The 23728-nt window shown below is 41.8% G+C and overlaps 1 protein-coding gene and 1 long non-coding RNA gene across 2 annotated transcripts in view; both read right to left on the bottom strand.

The window, feature by feature from the left end:
- Positions 1 to 882: 882 nt before the first annotated feature.
- Positions 883 to 15339, bottom strand: LOC107523094 (zinc finger protein 709-like). The gene is made up of 4 exons (XM_060205021.1): positions 15298 to 15339; positions 6375 to 6501; positions 5405 to 5462; positions 883 to 3726 (listed from the first exon to the last, which is right to left on the bottom strand). Exons 1-4 carry the CDS (start codon positions 15310 to 15312, stop codon positions 2358 to 2360), a joined length of 1569 nt encoding a protein of 522 aa, XP_060061004.1. The 5' UTR covers positions 15313 to 15339; the 3' UTR covers positions 883 to 2357.
- A 3670-nt stretch (positions 15340 to 19009) lies between these two features.
- LOC132542444 (uncharacterized) overlaps positions 19010 to 23728 on the bottom strand; it is a 21603-nt gene continuing 16884 nt past the window's right edge. Inside the window, exons 3-4 of the long non-coding RNA XR_009553455.1 lie at positions 22739 to 22977; positions 19010 to 19264 (exon numbers count right to left, since the gene is read on the bottom strand). This is a non-coding gene — a long non-coding RNA (uncharacterized LOC132542444). The remainder of the gene's footprint in view (positions 19265 to 22738; positions 22978 to 23728) is intronic.

The following is a 23728-nucleotide window of genomic DNA, read 5'->3' as shown; positions in this document are numbered from 1 at the left end:
GGAGACCATGGTGCCAGACCGTATCATAGGCTGCTGTGAGATCAACAAAGACAGCACATTCTCTATAAAAACAGCCTTTTCACGGAGGGTAGATAGCATAATGGTTATGCAGATTCTCATGCCTGAGGCTCCAAAATCCAGGTTCCATGCCCCACACTACCATAATAAAAAAAAAATCCTTTCAGGGGCTGGGTGGAGGCACACTTGGTCGAATGTACGTATTACAATGAAGGAGGCACTCTGTTCATGTCCCTGGTTCCCACCTGCAGGGCGAAACATTTGCAGGTGGTGAAGAAGTGCTGCAGGTGTCTCTCCAACTCTATGGTCCCCTGCCCTCTCAATTTTTCTCTGTATTAAATAGATAACATGTATATTATAAAAACAGCCTTTTCTGGATCTCAGGTGTTACCGTCAAGGTCCTGACACTTGAAGCAAAGCTGTCAACTCTATCTTGCTGTCTTTCTCTTGTCCATTTCCTCAGAAGACAAGAGGACCACAGCACGTCTGCCAACATCCAAGTGGCTCAGTTTGGCCTGACACAAATGAAGATACTGAGTTTCAAGCTGGTTCATTCACATGAGATCTTTCACGATGGCCTTTCACACAAAGGGCCCCGGTAGGGCACCATGATCTTATTTTCTCTATTTCAAAAGTGAAAGACTGAAAAGCACAAGCAGAGCCAAGCTAGGAAGCAGGTGGCCCAAGGCAGATATAAAACCCCAGAGTCCAGACTGGTGTTCAGGCCTGGCTCAGCACCTTCAGCAGATTCCACATGCTGAGAACCAGGCCAGTGTGAGCATTGTCAATATTTTTAATGTTTTACTTTTATTTAATATTTATATGTTCCCTTTTTCTTGCGTTTTACTCGTCTGTCATTTGTTACTGATGTCACTGATGGATAGGACACAGAGAAATGGGGAGAGGAGGGGAAGACAGAGAGGAGAGAAAGATGACACCTGGAAACCTGCTTCACCCTGCAGGTGGGGAGCTGGGGCTCAAACCAGGATCCATATGCCAGTCTTTGCGCTTTGCACCATGTGCACATATTGTACCATCCACTATTATCCCAGTTTTACATTCACTGGTCACTCCAGGACAAGTTTCTTTCTAGATCTGTAAAATCATTCTACAGTGTCTACACTGTTAAGAATTGTTTGTCTAATGCCAGTGATTTTATATGTGCAAAAACTGTTATGGATTTTAATACATCTAAGCATTGTTGACATCTAAGTTCCCAGTACCAAGTGGATTTTTTCATATATTAGAATTTATGATAAAGAATCAAAGTACTTACTCATATTCCATATATTTATACCATATACAGAGGTGAGGGTTCACATGACCCTATGATCCCTACAATTAAACATATTTACTTATATATTAACACAAGATGGAGTCAATAAAAACAGAACGTATCTCTAGCCCATGTAGTGCAAAGGCTCACACCTGAGAGTTATATTGAACCACAAGCCTCTGCATCGTGTCTCTAATCTTTAGTACAGTTTATGCTCAAAAGATTGATTTCCATTGTGAATATTTTCATGTGATTGAAAATTAGTGGAACATCTGAAAGCTTTATGACTTTCTTGGGGTTTGGTTTCACTATGAATTCTTTCATGTCTACAAAGAGGACCAGAATAACAGAATGTTTTCACACTGCTTACATTTATCAAATTTCTCTCCATTCTGAGTTATTTCATGTTGACAAAGATGACTGGCTTGAATCAATGTTCTGCTGTTTATTGTTACTGGGTTTCTCTCCACTGTGAGATCTTTCATGTCTCCAAAGAAAACTGGCTTAAATGTTTGACATTGTTTACATTCATGAGGTTTCTTTCTCTCCACTTTGAATTCTATCATGTAACTGCAGAGAACTAGATCCCATGAATGCATTACTTCATTATTTACATTCATAAGGTTTCTCTGCACTGAGTTCTTTCATGTGTCTGAAGATGACTGGAACAACTGTTTTACTATATAGTTTACATTCATAGGGTTTCTCTCCACTGTGAATTTTTTTTTTCCTTAAGAGGGAGAAGGGGTTTTATTCACAAACAAGGCTTGTCCTGTCTTTGCCTGGTGCACGGACCCAAGGGGGAAGATTCCTGGCTCAGCAGGTCCCGACAGACCCTGACACAATGAATGGGATGGCACTCAGGTACTGGGCTATATTCCTTTTTAGTTTTCATTTACATTTGTTGCTCAGGGCGAAGGTGATGCCGACCAAGCAGAGGACTCCTGCCAGCTGCAGGGTCTCCCAGTCATAGTAGAAGAGACTGCTCTCATACATGGCCTCAGTGGCTTCCAGGGCAGGAAGACTTGCCAGCAGCAGAAGGCGTCCAGCCACTCCTTCCATGTCACTGTGGCTGAGAGGGTACAGGCTGAGGATAGGGTGTTGGGAGCAGGTTTGAGGCTGCGATTCCACTGTGAATTCTTTCATGTGCCCTTAGAGTTCTGGATTGCCTGAATGTTTTACTACATAGTTTACATTCATAGGGTTTCTCTCCACTGTGAGTTCTTTCATGTGTCCGAAGAGATTTGGATTGCCTGAATGTTTTACTACATAGTCTACATTCATAAGGTTTCTCTCCAGTGTGAATACTTTCATGTGAGCGAAGACTGCTGGAACAAATGAATGTTTTACTACATTGTTTACATTTATAGGGTTTCTCTCCACTGTGAGATCGTTCATGTTGCCGTAAATAACAGGATTGTCGGAATGTTTTATTACATTGTTTACATTCATAGGGTTTCTCTCCACTGTGAATTCTTTCATGTTTCTTAAGACTACTGGAACAACTGAATGTTTTACTACATAGTTTACATTCATAGGGCTTCTCTCCACTGTGAGTTCTTTCATGTTTCTTAAGACTACTGGATTCCCGGAATGTTTTACTACATAGTTTACATTCATAGGGTTTCTCTCCACTGTGAATTCGTTCATGTGTCTGAAGATCACTGGGTTGCCTGAATGTTTTACCACATAGTTTACATTCATAGGGTTTCTCTCCACTGTGGGTTCTTTCATGTTTCTTAAGACTACTGGAACAACTGAATGTTTTACTACATAGTTTACATTCATAGGGCTTCTCTCCACTGTGAGTTCTTTCATGTTTCTTAAGACTACTGGAAAAACTGAATGTTTTACTACATTGTTTACATTCATAGGGTTTCTCTCCACTGTGAGTTCTTTCATGTGTCCGAAGACTACTGGAACAATTGAATGTTTTACTACATTGTTTACATTCATAGGGTTTCTCTCCACTGTGAGTTCTTTCATGTGTCCGAAGACTACTGGAATAACTGAATGTTTTATTACATAGTTTACATTCATAGGGTTTCTCTCCACTGTGAATTCTTTCATGTTCCCGAAGATAACTGGAACAACTGAATGTTTTACTACACTGTTTACATCCATAGGGTTTCTTTCCACTGTGAGTTCTTTCATGTGTCTGAAGACTGCTGGATTGCCTGAATGTTTTACTACATTGTTTACATTCATAGGGTTTCTCTCCACTGTGAGTTCGTTCATGTATATGAAGACGATCAGCTTGACTGAATGTTTTACTACACTGTTTACATTCATAGGGTTTCTCTCCACTGTGTATTCTTTCATGTTTTTGAAGATGAATAGAGTAAGTGAGTAATTTGTTGTATACTTCACATTCTTGAGATTTTCTACCATTCTGAATTTTTTTGCCCTCACAGATTTTCACTGCTGTATTACTGTAAAATAATGAAGAATTAATTAATGACATTTCAATGAATATAACGAATTCTATTATCAGGATGCAGGACATAATTTTACTTAATAAAAAACAGACATTAACAATAGATTTCACTAAAAACGTATACTGAAAAAAAACTCACAAATATTCAAAATTAGAAAAATGGAGTTGGTAGGTATCACAGTAGGTTAAGCACGTGCAGTGCAAAGAGCAAGAACCAGTTAGGATCCCAGTTCAAGCTCCCGGTTCTCCACCTGCAGGGGAGTTGCTTCACAGGTAGTAAAGCAGGTCTGAAGGTTTCTCTCTACCTCCCTATCTCTGCCTTCTCTCTCAATTCTCTCTTTCCAATAATTTTTTTTTTAATCTCAAATTAAAAGTTAAAAAATTGGTTAAAAGGGGCTGGGCTTGGGAGTCAGGAGGTAGCACAGGAGACTATGCACACATGGTGCGAAGTGTAAGGACAGGTTGAAGGATTCCAGTTTGAGCCCCTGGCTGCCCACCTGCAGGGGAGTTGCTTCACAGGTGATAAAGCAGGTCTTTAGGTGTCTTTCTCTCCCCTTCTCTCCATTTTTCTCTTCTGTCCAAAATCAATGACAACAAAAACAACAATAAAACAAGGGCAACAAAAGGGAATAAATAAATATTTTCTAAAATACTAAAAAAAAAAAAGGGGGTGGGTAGTGGCGCACCTGACTCAGTGCACATGCTACAATGAGCAAGGACCTGGTTCGAGCCTCCGGTCCCCACCTGCAGGGAGAAAGCTTTGCAAGTGCTGAAGGACTGCAGGTGTCTCTCTTTCTCTCTCCCTATCTCTCCCTTCCTTTAGATTTCTGGCTGTCTCTATCCAATAAACAAATAAGATAAAAACTGGTAAAAACTACATACTTCCATTTAAGTCTATTATGCCATAACTAATGATATCTTTACCAGTAATTTGTATATATTAATTGAACCACTATTTGTTAATAGCAAGTTTTGGTTTTGTGTTGAAATTTTCACTGAAAATATTGATATTTTTTAGATGGACTAAATCTACATATCATAAAAATATAGATATTCATACATTATAGATACTCTTATTGTTTCCAAGTGTACTATTTTATAAAAACTAAGCATCTTTCCCCCCTTTTTAAGACTTCCATTTCCTTGTTACATGTGAGAAAAATTTTCCTATAATGTGGAGAATGGACAGATAATTTAGAACATCATTAAGGTCCTTTTGTTGCCAGTCAGATGGGAAGTTCATTCATGTGCATCACAAACATCATATCTGAGTCATATGCCCAACTATTTTATAACCTAGTCATGAAGTATCTTTGATGAAATTATATAAAAATTAATCTATTTGTGGCAGTGATGAGAAATTTTGTTTTTATTATAAATATCATTTTCTTAATAAACTATATTAAAAGAGCTTCTATGCAATTTTATTAAGTCAGTGCGGAGCACACAATTAAGAACCCATAAATAGGGAGTCAGGTGGTAGCGTAGCGGGTTAAGCGTAGGTTCTACAAAGCAAAAGGACAAGTCTCAAGGATCTGGGTTCAAGCCCCTGGCCTAATACAGGGAAACTATGCAGGCACCAGATCTAGGTAAATTACACAGAGACAAAATATTTGAAAATACAATAGCTTTCTGCATGGCATATAACATTTTACTGTAAATTTAACTCTCACCTTTGTTGAATCCTGTGCAAGTTATGCTGCTCTTTGGTGGAAAGTTCTTGTATTTTTTCTAAAATTACAAAATATGTAAAGTATTAGAACTTATACAAACAGTGGTCTGGGAGGTGGCACAGTGGGTAAAGCACTAGACTCTCAAGCATGAGGTGCTGAGTTCGATCCCAGGCAGCACATGTACAAGAGTGATGGCTGATTTGTTTTTCTCCTCCTATCTTTCACATGAATAAATAAATAAAAAAAGAAATCATACAAATAGATTGAATTTACTTTTATTTATTTATTTATTTTTACCAGAGAACTGCTCAGCTCTGGTTTATGATGTTGCAGGGGATTGAACCTGGGACTTGACAGTCTCAGCTATGAGAGTCTGTTTGTATAACCATAGTGCTATATACCCCCACCCTGAAAACTTTTTAAAGAATTTATTTTGGGGGGAGTCCTATGGTAGCATAGCCAGTTAAGCACACGTGGCGCAAAATGGTGCAAAACGCAAGGACTGGCCTCAGCATCCCAGTTCATGAACCCGGCTTCCCACCTGCAAGGTAGTCACTTCACAAGTGGTAAAACAGGTGTGCAGGTGTCTATCTTTCTCTACCCTGCTCTGTCTTCCCCTCCTCTCTCCATTTCTTTCTGTCTTATCCAACAATAACAACATCAATAACAATAAAACAAGGGCAACAAAAGGGAATAAATAAATATTTCTTAAATCATGAGAAAGGTAGTCTGAGACAGAAAGAATTAGACATCAATCTAGTACATGTGTAGCCAAAGACCAACCTCAAGACCTCATGGTCGAGAATCCAATATTTTATCCACTGCGCCACCTCCTGGACCACAAGACTGAATTTGTGATCCATTATGAGTCACAATCAAACTCTGCTCACATAACACTGTCTCCATTTCTACACTGGTGAACAAAAAGTGACTTGTCTTTTAGTTGAAAAATTAAGGCAATTAGAGTTACCTATGGAAAGGAAGTTCCTCAAGTTTTCACACATTACATCTCTGTAGAGTTTTTTTTCTGTAGGATTCAACAGTGCCCACTCCTCTTGAGTGAATATCACGGCTACATCTTCATAGGTCACTGAGCCCTAAAACATGTGCAATGTGTTCATGTGAGAAAATGTGAGCGGCAGCAGATTAGCATATTAACCACTCAGGGGATGCAGTGGATGAAGCCAAGATGGCAGCTTGAAGACACACCTGGCATGAGCTCCACAAGGAGGCTGCTTTAAACCTGGGGATTTCAGGTGAGGGTAGGATTTCCAGGCCAGTGGCAGAGGAAGAATGTACGAGAGCTCTAAGGAGCCAAGGAAGACTCCTATAACCCACCCTTATGTTGGGGAATTATGCAGATGCAGTCTTTGCCCTCAGGTTTTGCCATTTCCCGCGATATTCTCAGGTGCTTTCCCCAACCAATCCTGTCCCGACACATCACTCCTGGTTGTTGCCCTATAAAGCCCTCCCACTTCTGCTATTATTCTCTCTCTCTCTTGCCCGGTGGTGTGGTAGTGGAGGCCAGCCATTTTGGATGGCTCCACATGGCCTGAACCACCCGTATGACCCAACAATAAAGGATTGTGTTCCCTTTCTGCTCCAAACCTCCTTATTCTGTGTCTCACCACCTCCAGACGACAACTGGCGCCCAAACATGGACTGACCCACCCAGACACATAAGTATACAGCTACTTGATCCTCTGTGGACATTGGACAGGCTTTCTATCTCAGAGATGTTTCACTTGGGGCCGCACTGTGGATTCTCTTGACCGTGACTGCAGTGCTTGGGAGATGTGCAGGGTCCTCCTCCCGTGTCTCCTTTAAGTAGCACTGACTCTGGCCTGAGAAGCAGCCCTAGTCTAGTCGACCATGAGGCTGTCGCCCAGAGACTCCTATTTTGGCAGACATGTCTTTGGCTGCCGCCACAGCTTCTGCAGTCCCTCCCTCTGCCACTTTTGCTGGAGGCAGGACGCCTTCCGGGACATATGATACAAAATGGCAGAATCTGAAAAATTAGTTCACAGAGCCCAAAAACAAAACTTCTCTACCATTTCTTTCTCTCCCCACTCTCTCTAAATATCTTAAGCCTTCTTCTGTCTAACCTCTCTGCTTTCAGTAGTCTTATACCGTGTGAGTAAAAATGGTTCAACTAAGACAGTACAGATCTAAATTCGTGTTTAAAATGATATGTCTTTGTAACAAAAGTTTTTCTCCTGTGTATTGAAGACCATGTTTATGTGTGTGTTTGAAGTTTGGTAAACATTAACTTTAAGGTTAGAAATGTAACTTTAAGGCTACATTCTTACCAGGCAAAGTTAAATGAAAAAGTTTTCAACCTAATTCTCATAAAGGTAAAATTAACTTACATTTAAAGTCTGAGGTAAAAATTAGTTAAAAATCAATGTATTTTAACTAAATTTGGTCTGAAAATCCTGCGCACACCTAGGGTGTGTCAACATCTTGTATGTGCTCAACCTGACGCTGTTGACTGGCTACGGAAGAAGGGCAAACGCTAGAAGAATGGGTGTAACAAAAGGTAAAAAAAAAAAGACATTATTGATATGTTAAACACTCAAATACCTTCTCATTTAGAGGTAGAACCAGCCCAGGCGTAGGATAGATTGCACAATGGTTATGATAATCATTCTCATGCCTGAGGCTCTAACAATGGTTCTTTGCCTTACCACATTTTATTGCGCTTAAATTGGTTAAGCAGCCTTAAAATGAGAAAGACCTTCCAAGTTTATAAAGATATTTAAACCAAGTATAATCGAGTTATCAACTGTAGTAAACTTCTAACTTGTTACAAGTTTTGTTTTTTTTCATAAGTGATTATAGCTGTCAAGCCTCCACATGAAGAAACATCTGTTCATGTTAAGGTATTAAACTATAAAAGGTTCCTCCATATACAACTTATATAAATTAACAACATTCACATATTTTCCTACACTTTACTGGTGTATCTCATCTTCCCATTATAGGCCTGCCCTTGTCAGCTAACAATTTTAAAACTTTTTCCTTTACAATATCACCCATGCTACAGACATCCCTTACTACCCCCAAAGAAAAATGATTGTTGGGAAGGCCCACCAAACACCTAGGCCCAATTAAGTAAAGAAAGAAAGAACGAAAGATACATCCCCCAATATTCAGTTGGCTAAGGCACCAAACCTCTTTTTCTATAAAAAATTCAAATCCAATGCCCTACTAACCACAGGAAGCAGATTGTCTGTTTCTTTCACAGGAATTCCCGGGAAAAACCATCTGGACCCCTGCACACTCTGACATCGCCCACTAGATGGCACCACTACAGTGGCACACCCCCAAAACCCAAGATGTCACCTAACGCGATCTGAAGAACCTGATTCACACACTCCAAGGACAGAACTTTCTTTTTTTTTTTTTTCTCCAGGGTTATTGCTGGGCTCAGTGCCTGCACCATGAATCCACCGCTCCTGGAGGCCATTTTTCCCCCTTTTTGTTGCCCTAGTTGTTGCAGCCTCATTGCAGTTATTATTGCCATTGTTGACGTTGCTTTGTTGTTGTATAGGACAGAGAGAGAAATGGAGAGAGGAGGGGAAGACAGAGAGAGAGGGGAGATAAAGATAGACATCTGCAGACCTGCTTCACCGCCTGTGAAGCGACTCCCCTGCAGGTGGGGAGCCAGAGGCTCGAACCGGGATCCTTACGCCGGTCCCTGCGCTTTGCGCCACGTGTGTTTAACCCAGTGCGCCACCGCCCGACTCCCGGACAGAACTTTCTTAATGCCTGTCTGCCCTTCCTGCTTCTGCTTTGCCTGTCACGTTTTGACAGTTGCAGCTCACCCTCTATAGAAAAGCAGAATTCCAGTGGCTGACCTTCCTCATGGAGATAGACGTGCAGTGTTTCATCCCCTGCCATTTCTTCCCCTAGCCATCTACTTTGGACTGAGACTTCTATCGGACTTGCTAGCATACCCTTTGGACACTTTACACAATTTTACAGCAGCTTCCTTCCCTTCACGCTGCTGGCTTTTCAAAGACTGACCTGAAGTAGTTCATGGACCTTACAGCCAGTTGCCTTGGGGACTGTAAAGCCCTTCACTTGGCAGGCATGTCCTCCCACCTGCAAGCACTGTTAACAGAGGCAGGAAAACCCCCCTTACTAGATACTGGCCCCAGAGGCAGGAAATGCCCTTTGAGGCATAAAATGCCCCCAGAGGCAGGAGATGCCCCCGGTGGCAGAACCCCCCCACCTCGTTAATAAGCCCTGCCTCAGAGGCAGGAGACGCCACCAAAGACAGAAAATGCCCCTTTGTGCACCAAGCCTCCCATTGGCATCACAATGGCTCTTACTGTTCCCCTACTTGTCCTTTCCTATTTTGTTATATCATTTAGGTTTAGACCCAAAAGGTTTCTGCTCACCCCTACACTACCATTCGTCTGTTATAGATGGAGTCTTTTACAGACATTGAACCATCTTTATGGGATGACTAGATAGAAAGATAGAGTAAGATGTAGAAATATTGTGAGGAGATGGTTGAGCCTGGCAGAGCTTAACCTATGAGATGAGTCACTCCAGGTAAGTCTCTCTCTAAAAAGGGGTTGAGCACAGGGGAGACATATGAATCTCACAAGGTTGGCGGCCATTTAAGCCTCCCCTCCCCCACAAAAACATCCTACATCTTCCCATGGCATTCCTTAAAAACATTTAAGCCTGCTCCACTCTATATATTTCTTCTACTGTGTCCATTAGATATAAAGGAAAAGGAGATGTTGGGGAATTATGCAGATGCAGTCTTTGCCCTCAAGTTTTGCCACTTCCTGCGATATTCTCAGGTGCTTTCCCCAACCAATCCTGTCCCGACACATCACTCCTGGTTGTTGCCCTATAAAGCCTTCCCACTTCCACTCCTACTCTCTTTCTCTCTTGCCTGGTGGTGCTTTAGCAGGGGATGCAAAGTAGAAATTTCAGTATTGTACCAAAGTAAAAACTCTGGGGGAGTGTTCAAGTAGATTATTAGCTTCATTATATTGGCATGGGGATGGGGACACAGACTTCTGGTGGCAGGAATGGTGTTCATATACACTCCCATTGACGTAAAGTCTTATAAATCACTAAACTATTGGAGGAGTAAAATGTAATGAGTGTCTTAGAATCTGTGATGCATACACCCCAGTTCTTAATAGACATTCCTTCAATCTAAACACTTAAGATTTCACATTGGTGATGATTTATAGAGAAAAAAAAAAAAGATTTCACATTGGTAACCTGAATACAGTTTCAGAGTGGGCTTAAATTCTTAATACATTGCTATTAATGATTTGCTCTTTGAAATATTAAATTGAACCCCGGCTCCCCAACTGCAGGGGCATTGCTTCGCAGGCAGCAAAACAGGTCTGCAGGTTGTCTTATCTTTCTCTCCCCCCTCTGTCTTCCCCTTCTTTTTCCATTTCTCTGTCCTACCTTACAAAGATGACATCATCAACAACAACAATAATAACTATAATAATAAAAAACAAGGGCAACAAAATGGAAAATAAATTTTAAAAAAATACTACATCACCTATAATCTTAGATCAGGGTGGCCAGAAACAACTGATCTTGTCAATATTTAAGATAGTTATTTGTATGTAGCATCAAATGACATAAATCATAGTAAGGTCTTATATGGTAAAGGAAATCCTTTTTTTTTTTAACCAGAGCACTGCTCAGCTCTGGCTTATGGTGGTGCTGGGGATTAAACCCAGGACCTTTGGTGCTTCAGGCACAAGGATCTCTTTGAGGAACCACTGTGCTGTCTCCCCAACCCTGATTCAGTAAATCCTAACCATGGGGTCACTAGATAATCCCATCATCTAGGACTCTAGTCAGGGAATCCTAAGAACCCCACATAGACATGACAGTCTCAGACCTCTAACAGATCACTACTCTCTCCACCATCACTGGCCATCTCCATCAGGAACAGCATCATGGAACCTCTTGTGGGTCTCTACAGTCCCTTGCCTTCAAAGTGGAACAACAATGGTAGGGACTGCCCCACTTTCCAAAGGGAGACTGGGTTAACATACTCTGCCACTCATGGAAAACTTGACCTGAAATGAGTGCAGCCTAGAATGTTCCTACCTATGACTATGAAATCAAGCTCACACCTACAGGAATGCAGAGGATACACAGCCTCCTGTGCTGAATATGGGCCCCAGATCAGATTAATGGGGTTTATTGTTAGTGAGGTATTTATATTAATTATTGCTAGAAAGTAGATAGCATAATGGTTATGCAAAGAGACTCTCATGCCTGAGGCTCCAAAGTCTCAGGTTCAATCCTCTGTACCACCATAAACCAGAGCTGAACAGAACAGATCTTTATTTGTGGAGATAGACTCCCCTTTGAAAGCTCAGGGTTTACCTGCCATGAATCCCAGTGTTCCCAGGTTCAATCCACACCCCCAGCTGCCCACACACAGGGGATGGGTGGTGGGGGGATGGGGTCCCAGTCATCAAGGAGAGCTGGGTAACTTATCTGCTGTGATAAGGTTTGCTGGCTCCTCTGAACTGGAGGGGCTGGAACAGCAGGTAGGACCTGTGAGATTGTCGGGAAATTGTGAAGAGCCTCACAAAGCATACTTCATTTTTCTGCCTCCAGGAACCTGGCATTCCTTAAAACATTAAACCAGCTCCCCCTGCTCCACCCTGCATTCCTGATACTATGGCCTATCTACATAATCACAGTTTTGCCTGAAATATCCCCACCCATTCCATTCCTTTGATCTATCTTCTTCCTACCCTCAAGACCCTGCCTTCAGGGTGTTATTAATCCTACTAGATAAAACCTAACACTTATCGGAATATTTTAACCAGGGGTGCATGCCCCACAGCTAACACTTCAATAGGAATTGGAATATGACCATAGCTCATTGGGGGGGGTTATTGTGGAAAAGTTAATCTGAAGAAACTGTCCAGAGACAGTTCAAAGTGTCCAAAGCTATGAAATGACTAAAGAATAAGTTTAGAGGACAGAGCACACACCTGACTTTTCTAAGAATGCAACAGTCTGCAAGATGGGTCATAGAAACGACCACATCTCTGTGACAATGTGAAGCCGCCAGAAGCTTGTTCGCTGCCTCTCTGTGCTGTCTGACTGCACAACAGTCACTAACTGCAGTGCCTGCTGAGTTCTTGGAAACTCAAATGAGGTGTCTCTCTGTCTCTCTCCCTCCCTATCTCTGCCTCCACTCTCAGTTTCCCTCTGTCTCTATCCAATAATAAACAAATAAAAATATTTTTTATTTCTTTAAACTATGGTCTATGCATCAAAACGTTGAGACATCTGATCCATATTCCCCCTCTCATATTAGTCAAATAGTGATTTGTGAGACTATTAAGTCAATAGGAGTGTATATTAACACCATTCCCACTGCCAAAGGTCTGTGTAACTCCCACCCTCCCCCGCCCCTGAACAGTGAAGCTGAATATCCACCCTCACCCTCCACCCAGAGATTTTTACTTTGGTGCCATTCTCCAGAATCAGTCAGAGTCTGCTCAGAGCTCCTTTTTCTGTTCTTCTTTCTCAACTTCTGTTTATGAGTGGGATCATCCCATACTCGTCTTTGTCTTTCTGACTTATCTCACTTCACATGATTCTCACATTCAACGTAACAGAATTTTGTTCAGTGAAATAAAAATATTTAAAAGAAAAAAGTGCTGGGCTCTCAGCATGAAGTCCTGAGTTCAGTCCCTGAAGCTGCACCTGTACTTGAAATAATAAGTGTGTACCTAGGATATATATAAGAAGTGTGAGAATATCAAGATTGAAAGTATTCCTTTGACTGTGAACTATTTAAATAGGTTAGAAATATTAGGATAGGGAGTCTGGCAGTAGCGCAGCGTGTTGTGTGCAGGTGGTGGGGATCCCAGTTTGAGGCCCTGGTTCCCCATCTGTAGTGGTTCCCCACCACAGGAGGTGAAGCAGGTCCGCAGGTGTCTTTCTCTCCCCCTCTGTCGTCCCCTCCTCTCTCCATTTCTCTCTCCTGTCCAACACCAACAACATCAATAACAATAATAACTACAACAATAAAACAAGGGCAACAAAGGTAATAAAAATTTTTTTAAATAAAAAAAGAAGTATTAAGATAAATTGTTTTAAGTTTAGAGTGTTTGTTAGAGTTAAAGTGTATATTCAAGTGTGAGAATATTATTTTGAGTTTGAAATGTTAAAATACTTGAGTGATGAAACATTGTTAAAATTAAAGTGCTAGGATACTCTTGAGTTTAAGTGATAAAGTGAAAGATAAAACTTAGAATCTTGGCCCCCAAGTCCTGCAGGCCTGCATAGATAAGTCCTATGCAGGATAAACACCCTGAAATGTCCCTGCATCGGCGTAAGATAAAGTCCCGTGCAGAGCAAGCCTTATGTGGCCCCCTTAGTTCTTTGAAATGCCCCTGCAGGACAGCATAAGATAAAGTCTTGTGCAGGGCAAGTCCTACATCTGTATCGCCTTATAAAGTTAGACCTACATGTCAGGAAGACCCCAATTCTCAGTGGCTAGAAATGACCTAATCCACAACCCAGCCTAGCTCGGGGATAAAAGCCCTGGATGTGTGGTCCGGGAGATGGCGCAGTGATAAAGCTTTGGACTCTCAAGCATGGGGTCCTGGGTTCAATCCCCGGCAGCACACGTGCCAGAGTGATGTCTGGTTCTTTCTCTCTCCTATCTTTCTCATTAATAAGTAAAATTTAAAAAAAAAGCCCTGGATGTTTCGACATGGATGGCAACTTTTGAACTGCCCGCTACTCTGTAAGTTCAGAAGCCCCCATCCAGCATATCCCATGGCAATAAACACACTGAAGTCACGGAGGTGTCTGAAGATTCCCAGACCAGACCCAGGAAAGGAATTAGCTACTTGGACCAGAACTGGACCAGATCATGACCAGGACCCGGACCAACTAGGAGGACCAGATCAGGACCAGACCCAGGACCCATCTGGACCAGCTTCTTCAACCTGAGGACATCTTTTGTCCTTACCTTACCTGTGCACCTCCCTGTCTTATACTGAGGAGGTATTTGGGATACATAATTGTAATTATAAGAATCTGACGTTAGGATATTAAGAATTTTTAAAGAATGTGTTGTTAGAGTGTAATAGTTCTTAGCAACATCGTCCCGCCAGATATTCGTCGGGATGCGGCATCATCTAAGTTCCCACGTCTACGCTCGACCGGACCTGCCAATATACGCGGATATCTTCGCCCACCCTGTCCAACGCTTGACGTCTCGTCACCCAATCTGGTCCCCTACGCCTACACTGAACTTCTCTGTTCCAGTCTCTTGGAAACAGAGTTGGCAGTCAGCTGAGGTAAAGAACAAACACCTCATCGCAGAACCCTGCAAGCGTCAACCCAGCTTTGACCTAGCATGTTATGACTGGGCCCTCCTCAATAGGTATCGAACAGGCCATGGCCGGTGCGCCGCTATGTTCCATCGCTGGGGAGCCAGAGACGACCCGAACTGCTCCTGCGGCTACAGACAGACTATGACCCACATAGTCAACGACTGCCACCTCTCCAGATTCAAAGGAGGTCTCAAAACTTTACATCAGGCTCAACCTGACACTGTTGACTGGCTACGGAAGAAGGGCAAACGCTAGAAGAAGTGTAATGTGGCATTAGATCGCCATCTACTGTCAACAGAAGAGTACAGCAGTACTTATAAAATAACATCCTTGGTCTCCATTGGCAGAATTCTTTACCCTATTTAATTCATTAATATCAGGGTCATTTTTTGGTCTATGCTCATGACAGAAAGAACTATGATGGGCAAAAAAGAAACAGTGATTAAACATGTATCAATTAAAATACAACTTATTCAAGAGGAAAAAGAAACAGAATCTGATGTGGGGCAAGTCACTTACCCAAGAAACTGCCATCTCTTCCGCTTTTCCTGAATGTCTTTCAGGCCAGTAATTGGAAGATCAATCACAGCAATAGCTTGAGACACTGTTTAAATCTAGCAGCACAGCCTCTTCACTGGACAGTATAACTGCTAGATGGAAGATACTGTAGTGAATACAAGGTACAATACCCTAGCTCTACAATGGAGACAGAAGAGGTTATGGAAACATTTAGCAAGTTATCCTGCCTAGGACATGACAAAGCCCACAAATTCTACTGACATCTTTTTCCAACTCTTTAATTTTTCTTCAACAAAACCATCCACAAAAATCTAGTAGAACAGGAGTTGAACAATAGCTCAGCATGTTAAGCACACGTGGCACAAAGCGAAAGGATCTTGATTCGAGCCCCCGGCTCCCCACCTGGAGGGGAGTCACTTCACAGGCGGTGAAACAGATCTACAGGTGTCTTTCTCTCCTCCTCTCTGTCTCCCCCTCTCCATTTCTGTTTGTCCTAGTCAACAACAACAGCAACTATAACTATAAAACAAGGGCAGCAAAAGGGAATAAAGAAGGCAGGGGTAGATAACATAATGGTTATGCAGACTCCCATGCCTGAGGATCCAAAGTATCAGGTTCATTCTCGTGCACCACCATAAACCGGAGCTGAGCAGTGCTCTGCATAAAAAAGGGAGGAATAAATAAATAAATATTAAAATAATTATTATACCGACCGAGCGTCTCCGATGCCAAGGCCTGGCCCAGACCGGCGCACGGCAGCACGCAAGGCGGCCGCAGAGTCGCTGCACAGGATCCTGCAGCGGGACCAGCTCCAGCAGGCCGGTCCCGGCCGCAGACACGCAGCTGGCGGCCACCTCAGCCCCACAACTGCGCAGGCGCGCCGGTCCGCCCTCAGGCAAGGCCAGAGGCTACCGCGCTCAGCGCCGCTCCCCGCCGCGGGTCCGCGCCCCCGGTAGCCCGCCAGAGCCCTGCCGGAGCCTGCTCGGGACACCCTGCGCCCACCCCAGCGGCTCACGCCGCGCCCCCGCGGGCCCCGCACCTCCCCGCAGCTCCGCGGGCCCCAAAGCGGGGCGAGGGGAAGCGGGACCCAGACCAGCAGGGAGGCGGCGCAGAATGGCCAGAGGCGAGACTGGCGCACCTCCCTGACATATGCAGAGCCCCAGGTCTTTAAGGCCGGGTCACGCCGAGGCCTCTGCCAGCTCCCGCCGCCACCCAACACCCACCAGCTGAGACTGACCCGACGACGCCGTGCAACCGACTCTGCACGGCTGACTCGCAGCTACAGCAAGGCGAACCTGCCGCCCAGCCAAGCGTGTGCAGGACCTGCTGGCGCCGCTTGGCCTGACGGGAGCTGTAGTCCACCTCCTCGCCGTCAGTGGGAGAAGAGCCGTGGGAACTACAAGTCCCAGCAGCCCGTGTGGCTGGCCTAAGCTGAGGCTCCCTGAAACAGAGATGTCTCTGCCCTGGAGCCCAGTGCTGCCTCTCTAGCCTGGTGGTTCAGGGTCGGCTTCTTGTGGTTTGTAAGGAGCCTGAAGCTCTAGATAATGAATGAGTGAGCTGCTCTGCCGGGATCGTGACTTAATGAGGACAATCTAAGCTGTTTGCTTTTTTTTTTTTTTATTGATTTGTATTTATTTTGGATCAAGACAGAGAAATTGAGAGTGGGGACCAGGTGATGGCGCACCTGGCTAAGCGCACATATTACAGGCACGAGACTTAAATTATCTGCGTTTATTTATTGAACATAGACGGCCAGAAATCAAGAGGGCGGGAGAGAGAGAGACACCTGCAGCCCTGCTTCACCACTTGCAAAACTTTCTCCCTGCAGGTGGGGCCCCGGTGCTCGAACCTGGGTCCTTGTGCTGTGACGTGTGCGCTCAGCTAGGGGCACCACCACCCAGCCCCGCTTTCTTTCTTTCTTTTTTCTTACCAGAGTGTGAGAAGATGGAATTCAGTTTTGGACTAGTTCATTGAAGTAGAGAAGAAGTCTTAGAAATGAGATAAGATGAAACCACACTAATGCGCTAATTGCTTCAGCTCCCCACCTGGTGGATAGGAATGTTTGCCTTGAAACTGTGTACCCTGTGACCCTGCTCTCTCAGCTCTATGTTAACTTGGCCATTTGGCTTCTGCAAACACTGCTGGCTTCCTCCCTGGAAGATAAGAATAGAATGTTCTCCTTGAAACTTTTACCCCAAAGATAAATTAGCAAGGACATGCAGACCCCCCCCCCTTCACTTTTCCCTTTAAAGGAGGGTGAATTTCAAGCCTGGTTGTCTCAGCGACAGGACCAGATTTGGTACCAGCCTGGGATCACTCAGGTGAGGTTTGTCTTTGTCTTTTGTCCTTTGGTGTTGTCTCTTTATAAGTATGTGGACTGACCTTATTTTCACTCTTTCAAACTTAAGAATAAATTCCTTATACTTCACTTATATACTGGAGTCATGTCAGTTTGTGTGGGTTCAAGTTAATTGGCCTCAGTTTGTCTTACTTTGTAATGGGTACAGTCAGAAACAACAAGAGCACTGCTCAGCTCTAATGATGCTAGAGCAAAGGATTAAACCTGAAATCTGGAGATCACTATAGATTCCTTGCATAAATAACCATTATGGTCTCTTTGTATTTATTTATATATTTTTTGTTTGTTTACTAGAACACTCCTCAATTTTGGCTTATGGTGGAACAGGGGATTGAACCTGGCACTTTAGAGCCTCAGGCACGAGAATCTCTTTGCATAACCATTATGCTATTATATCTCCCCTCCACCCCCACTAATTGCTGTCTTGTTAAATGCAGAGCCTGGTGCATTGAACCAACAAACTTGTTAAACTTGTTATTTCCAAGGTGAGGAAAACTCACGGCATAGAGTTCTGATGACTGACACTAACCTCCATGCAATTCAGGTTTGCTTCACAGGGGACTCAGAGGAGGACTATAGGGTCCTCCCCCTGCAGTGCTTAGCCTTGCACCCCTTGCTGGTGCCCACACCATGCCAAGGCTGGCGTGCATAAATCTGAGTTTTATGCTGCTCCTAAAAGAGGTCTGTCACCCTCAGGTTCAGCCAAGCCTCTGTCAGCCAAATCAAGTCTGTGGTAATATATTTGTAAGGGTTTTGATGCCAAGGAGTCAATTTGTTGTTTTATAAAGCCAGTAGTCTTATTAAAAATAAAGTGCCCCAAGGTAATCATTAACAAAAGACTAATCAAGGGTCCCATAAGGGGCATCAAAAGGGAGAACATGGAGGATTTCCACCAACTGTCAGTGGCAGCAGAAAATTTTTGTTTTTGTAAGTCAACACTAAGCTTGTGTAACTGTTGAACCCGGGTCTCCACTAAACTGGACTCATTAACATAAAAGCAGCACTCTTCTTTCAAAAACAAACAGGTGTCACCCTTTTCCGCAGTCAGGAGATCCAAAGCTCACCGGTTTTGTAAGGTAACTTTTGCTAGGGATGTAATCTGTCTCTGTAGTGACTCAAGACTATTTGTGGTGGAGTCTATAACCTGTTGTAATTTGTCAGAAAATTCATGGGAGGAATATATAGAGTGTCCTAGCGCACCACCAACAAGTCTAAGGGAAGCAGTCAGTGGATGTGATATCCAGGGGAAGAAACACAGCATGTCTGGTCCTCTGGTGGTCGTCAGTGCCAACTGATGAAATTTTTCTTCTTCATAGAGAGTCAGCTATTGAAGAAGCAAAACTAGGAGGCAAGGACCAGGCAGAGAAGAATTGACATGAAAATATAGGGTGGTGTTGCACCAAAACACAGAGGAGGTGCATACACATTAGGTGAGGTTCCTTGAACATGAGGAATATTGGGAGAAAAGTGAGCAGCTCAATAAACATGTAAGGATGAAGTCAGCAGTGGTAGGTCAGCAGAAAGAGAAGACTTGGATAGGCTGGTGAGGTTAGCTGGAGTATATACTGGCATGGAGTCTTTTGTGGTAAGGACTTGCCAACAGGGACTCTGTGGATTTTGCAAGAGCAATAATGTCATCCACCATAATAAAAGGAAAACAAACATGGACATCCAGTGTTGAAAAAGAGAAAATAAGAATATGTCTCTATGACTGGGAGAGTGGGTGGTTTTGTCAATGAGATACAATAAATGGACAATTCGAATTTTTGTAAATATTAAGAAGGTTTAGTATAGTTATTTCATTGACACTTTAGCCAACTGAATATTGGGGGGTGCATTACCCTTATTTTTTTATTTATTGAGCTTTTAATATTCTAAAGGAAACAAAAATACATGGATTGGATGTCTATTGAAGCAAAACAGGAGAGCATATGGCTCATAAGGTTTTTGAGCTTTTTCTTGTTTGAGCTGTAGCCCACATAAATTTGGAAAAAATGCCAACTGAGAAAAAAAATGTTTTTGTTTACTAAACATGGGCAGGGGAATTACATCAATCTGCCAGAGAGCATTGGCTTTTATCAATGGAGATTAATCTTATAAGTCTGAATAGCAGGATCTTAATTAAACAATGCAGGATCCAGTAAAGTGCTCTCACTATGGCAGGTCAAGCGTTAAAATTTTAAGGCTTGTAAAGAAATGAGAAAAATTTTAGGATATGAGTGACTTTAGAAGTCATCATACACCTATAAATAAAAAAAGAAAAATGTTTAGCTTTAAATCTTACCATATGAGCAGTCAGTTCTTCATGTGCAGATAGATGTAGCTATAATTACTTAGGGAGAGAACTTGTACCAAGTTAATTGATGATCTAATGGTTAGAATTGGCTTGAGTTCCTTCATATGATTTTAGAAGGCTCTTTATTAAAATATACCAGTATGTTATAGAAAGTCAATACATAATGTGTTGACATGATAAAATGTTTACCTTTTTTAGCATTATTTTAAACTGATTAGACAGTTTAAGCACACTATTATAACTTAGTTTACTAAGATATATACTCATCACAAAGCTATCATGAGTAAGCGTAGATATAAAACTCTTAATAGATTTTGTTCCTTAGAACTCTAATATGGCAACTTAAAAGGTTAAAATAAAACCTCATAGCTTAAATGTTCTAAATAATAATTTTGTTAAATCAGGATTTGCCAAAACAAATCTATCAGACCAGAAGCACCATGTATTACCTTAATTTATCAAGAATAAACCTCTGACAGTGTCTTAAAACAAGCCAGATAATTTTTTACTCTCTAAAAGAACTAATTAAGGTTTGACATGTAGAATCTGTACTTTCAAAAGCCAATTATTTGATAATTTTTGTAGTCTTTCTAAATAGGGGAGTTATCTCAGTAACAACTTTATCAGAATGAGTAAGTCACTGTAAAAGCAAAAGTAACTAACTCATGAGTAAGATAAAAAAAATCTCTTACCAAGTTTCAAAATAAAAGTTTTAACCGGAACATTTTTGTCTATATCAGACATAAAACTCTCGTAACTTTTTACCTAGTCTCTCTTATGTTTTAATATCTAAAGTTCTTTATCAGGGAAACCAGGGGCATACTTTTTGAATAAAATGTAAAAAGGTTAGCTAAAACATCTATAGAGCTCCACATTAGGCCACCCTATATTTATTTGATAAGTTTTATTTGGAAAAAAAATTTTTTTACATATCTTATTTAAATTAAACCTCATTTATCAGAGCAAAAGCCTCTGGCATGTAAATCATTAACATAACCATTGTGTTATCTTTCACCAACCTAGGCCAGTTTTACTTTTTTAGTTGAGAAGGTATTTTAAAACTTTTACCTATCACAGTCAAGATCTAGACATATCTTCAGTGTGTGATACCTAATTTTAAGAAGCTCTGTTTGAATTTTAAAGAACATAAATTTAAAAGTTATCTTTTTAAGCTTCTGTAGCAATTCCCATAACCAGGGTCTCTAAACCAAATTCAGTTTGACTAAATTTTTTTTTAAACTTTAACAAACTCTAATTATTTAGTTAACACACATTAGTGACAATGCTTCTCAAAATATCTCTAGTGTCAGACAAATGCCAAATTTGCTGTGGACCAATATCCACAAAACAGTTCACAGGACATTTTGGGGGCCCTCCAAAATGTGCTGGAACTTTTTCAGTTAAATACATAGATAATTGGCATATCAATTTGGAGATGAAGAATTGTCACATTAAATACTTAAGACTTTTACTTTAAATCTTTAGTTGTCTTAGCAAATGAATTTTTACCTTTATGTTATCACATAAGAACTGTGTTGGAAACTTTTTTTTTCTGAGTCACTTAAACAATTTTAAGTAAAATGTTAAACTTTGTTAGGATATTTGCTTATCACAAAGCTATCACACCCTTAGGGCAGCTATGAACAAGGGTGAGTACAAAACTTAATTGATCTTTCACTTTGATTTGGATAGGTAACTTAAAGGCTAAGATAAACCTTATAGCTGAAATGTTCAAAATAAATTTTTACTGTTAACATTTCTTTTAGATGACCATTTTGCACTAAATAATTTTGTTGAATTACATCTGCCAAATGAACATTTTTTATCAGGCCAGGAATACCACATTTATCCTTTGTTTCCTGGCAAGGCCACTGCTCTACCCAGACTGGGTTATTAGAAAGGCAGCCTAAACACAGAATTTGTTACAAACAGTGGCAGTTGGTATTGGGGTGCTGGTAAGATTTAGAATTCTCACAAGAGTGAGAGAGACTGTAGAGGCATTTTACCATGCCTAGAGATCTCAGAAAATCTTTTAACTAATGAATTGATGCTGATATTAGCTATCAGAAGGACGAAATTGTCTTATATTTTAGTCCGGTAAAGGTGTGCCAACTCTATGAGTCAGGATCTTTAAAACCACATTTAGCTTAACTAAATCTTATATAAAACTTAAAACAAACTTTAGTTACTTAGGGGTTAACACACATTAATGAAAACAAGGTTAGCACACAGACTTAAAAGAGACATTCTTAAAAAAAAAAAGAGACATTCTTGGTTTAAAGAAATATTTCCCTTTGAAAAGCCGCTTTGGTTTTTGGATTCCTAACTCCACTCCTAATTCCTAATTCCTGGGGGCAGGAGGGGCATTTGTGGCTAGGGAATGATTGACTGAAGTCTTTTCCAATCTGTGGAGCTCTGTGCCGTGATTGGCTGCATGGACGGAACAGGCGGGCTTAGTTTACCACGCTCGCGGAGAAAAATCTTTGGAAGTTCTTTTTCTGGGCTAAGGTACATTTTAGAGTTTTAAAGAAACAAATCATTAAACTTCTATCAAAATTGTCTGCTGGTTCTCTGATTAATAGTTTTTAAGTTAGAGAGAATGTCTTGTTTGATTGATTTCATTCTTTCTTTAAAGAATAGCTTGTTAGCCAGATAAGATCTCACTCAGAACTGGTTTAACACTTTCTGAGAGTTCTGGTGAGTGTCTTAAGGGACTCTTTGAGGCCCCTAAGAAACAAATCATGTTTACTCAATGCTTGTCCCATAATTGTGTCACTCTTTCTTACCTTAAAACGGATCAGTCTCACAGATGGGCGATTCTGTGGCGATCACAATGTGGACCTTCACTCACTTCTGGGTTGAAGCGGTGATCGTATGTAGACCTTCACTCACTTCTTGTCTGAAGCGGCTGTCACAGTGCTTCGTGGTCGACCATTGGGGAGCGACGTTCTCTCGGACTCCAGACCCAAAAATGTCCCACGTTGGGCGCCAGGTGCCCTGGTCTGCAGGGTCTATCAACAGAGACCTAGGGTAGGGGGCGAGAGAATGAAGGAGACAAGAGACACAAAGAACGAGAGCAAGACAGGAGGTCTGATCAAGCTCTAAAAATTTTATTTTGCAGCCGCAATATAAGCACAAACAATGAGGAAGTTCTGCTAAGGCAGTGGGGGAGGGACGTGGATGAGCGACTTTCTAAACAGCTAGATGGTAATCTCAGTTCCAGTGGTTGGAATGTCCTCTCACTGGCTATATGAGAGACTTAGATAAGGCCTTGGCTCCTGGCACTATAAGATACCTGTATATTATAATAATAAAGTTTCATTTATTTATTCCATTTTGTTGCCCTTGTTTTTTTATTGTTGTAGTTAATGGATAGGACAGAGAGAAATGGAGAGAGGAGAGGAAGACAGAGAGAGGGAGAGAAAGACAGCTGCAGACCTGCTTCACCACCTGTGAAGTGATTCCCCTGCATGTGGGGAGCCGGGGGCTTGAACTGAGATCCTTACACTGGTCCTTGTGCTTAGCGTCACGTGCACTTAACCTGCTGTGCTACCACACAACTCCCAAAGTTTCATTTAAAAAAAATAAAAATTAATTCTGGTTTATTACTCTTTGTAGAATTTTTTAGACAGAGGTTATGAAAAGCACACATGGAAACTAATTAGAATTGTGTTAGATCTCTGATATCCCAGGACAGACATCTTTCTCAGTAGGAATATTGGATTAATGTCATTACTTTTATCTGCAAAAATTAAGACATTTTCAACAGTTCTACA

The sequence above is a fragment of the Erinaceus europaeus genome, chromosome 13, assembly GCF_950295315.1.
Source record: "Erinaceus europaeus chromosome 13, mEriEur2.1, whole genome shotgun sequence".
NCBI lineage: Eukaryota > Metazoa > Chordata > Mammalia > Eulipotyphla > Erinaceidae > Erinaceus > Erinaceus europaeus.
Note: the sequence above shows the minus strand (reverse complement) of the source record. Positions and strands in the feature narration are given on the sequence as shown.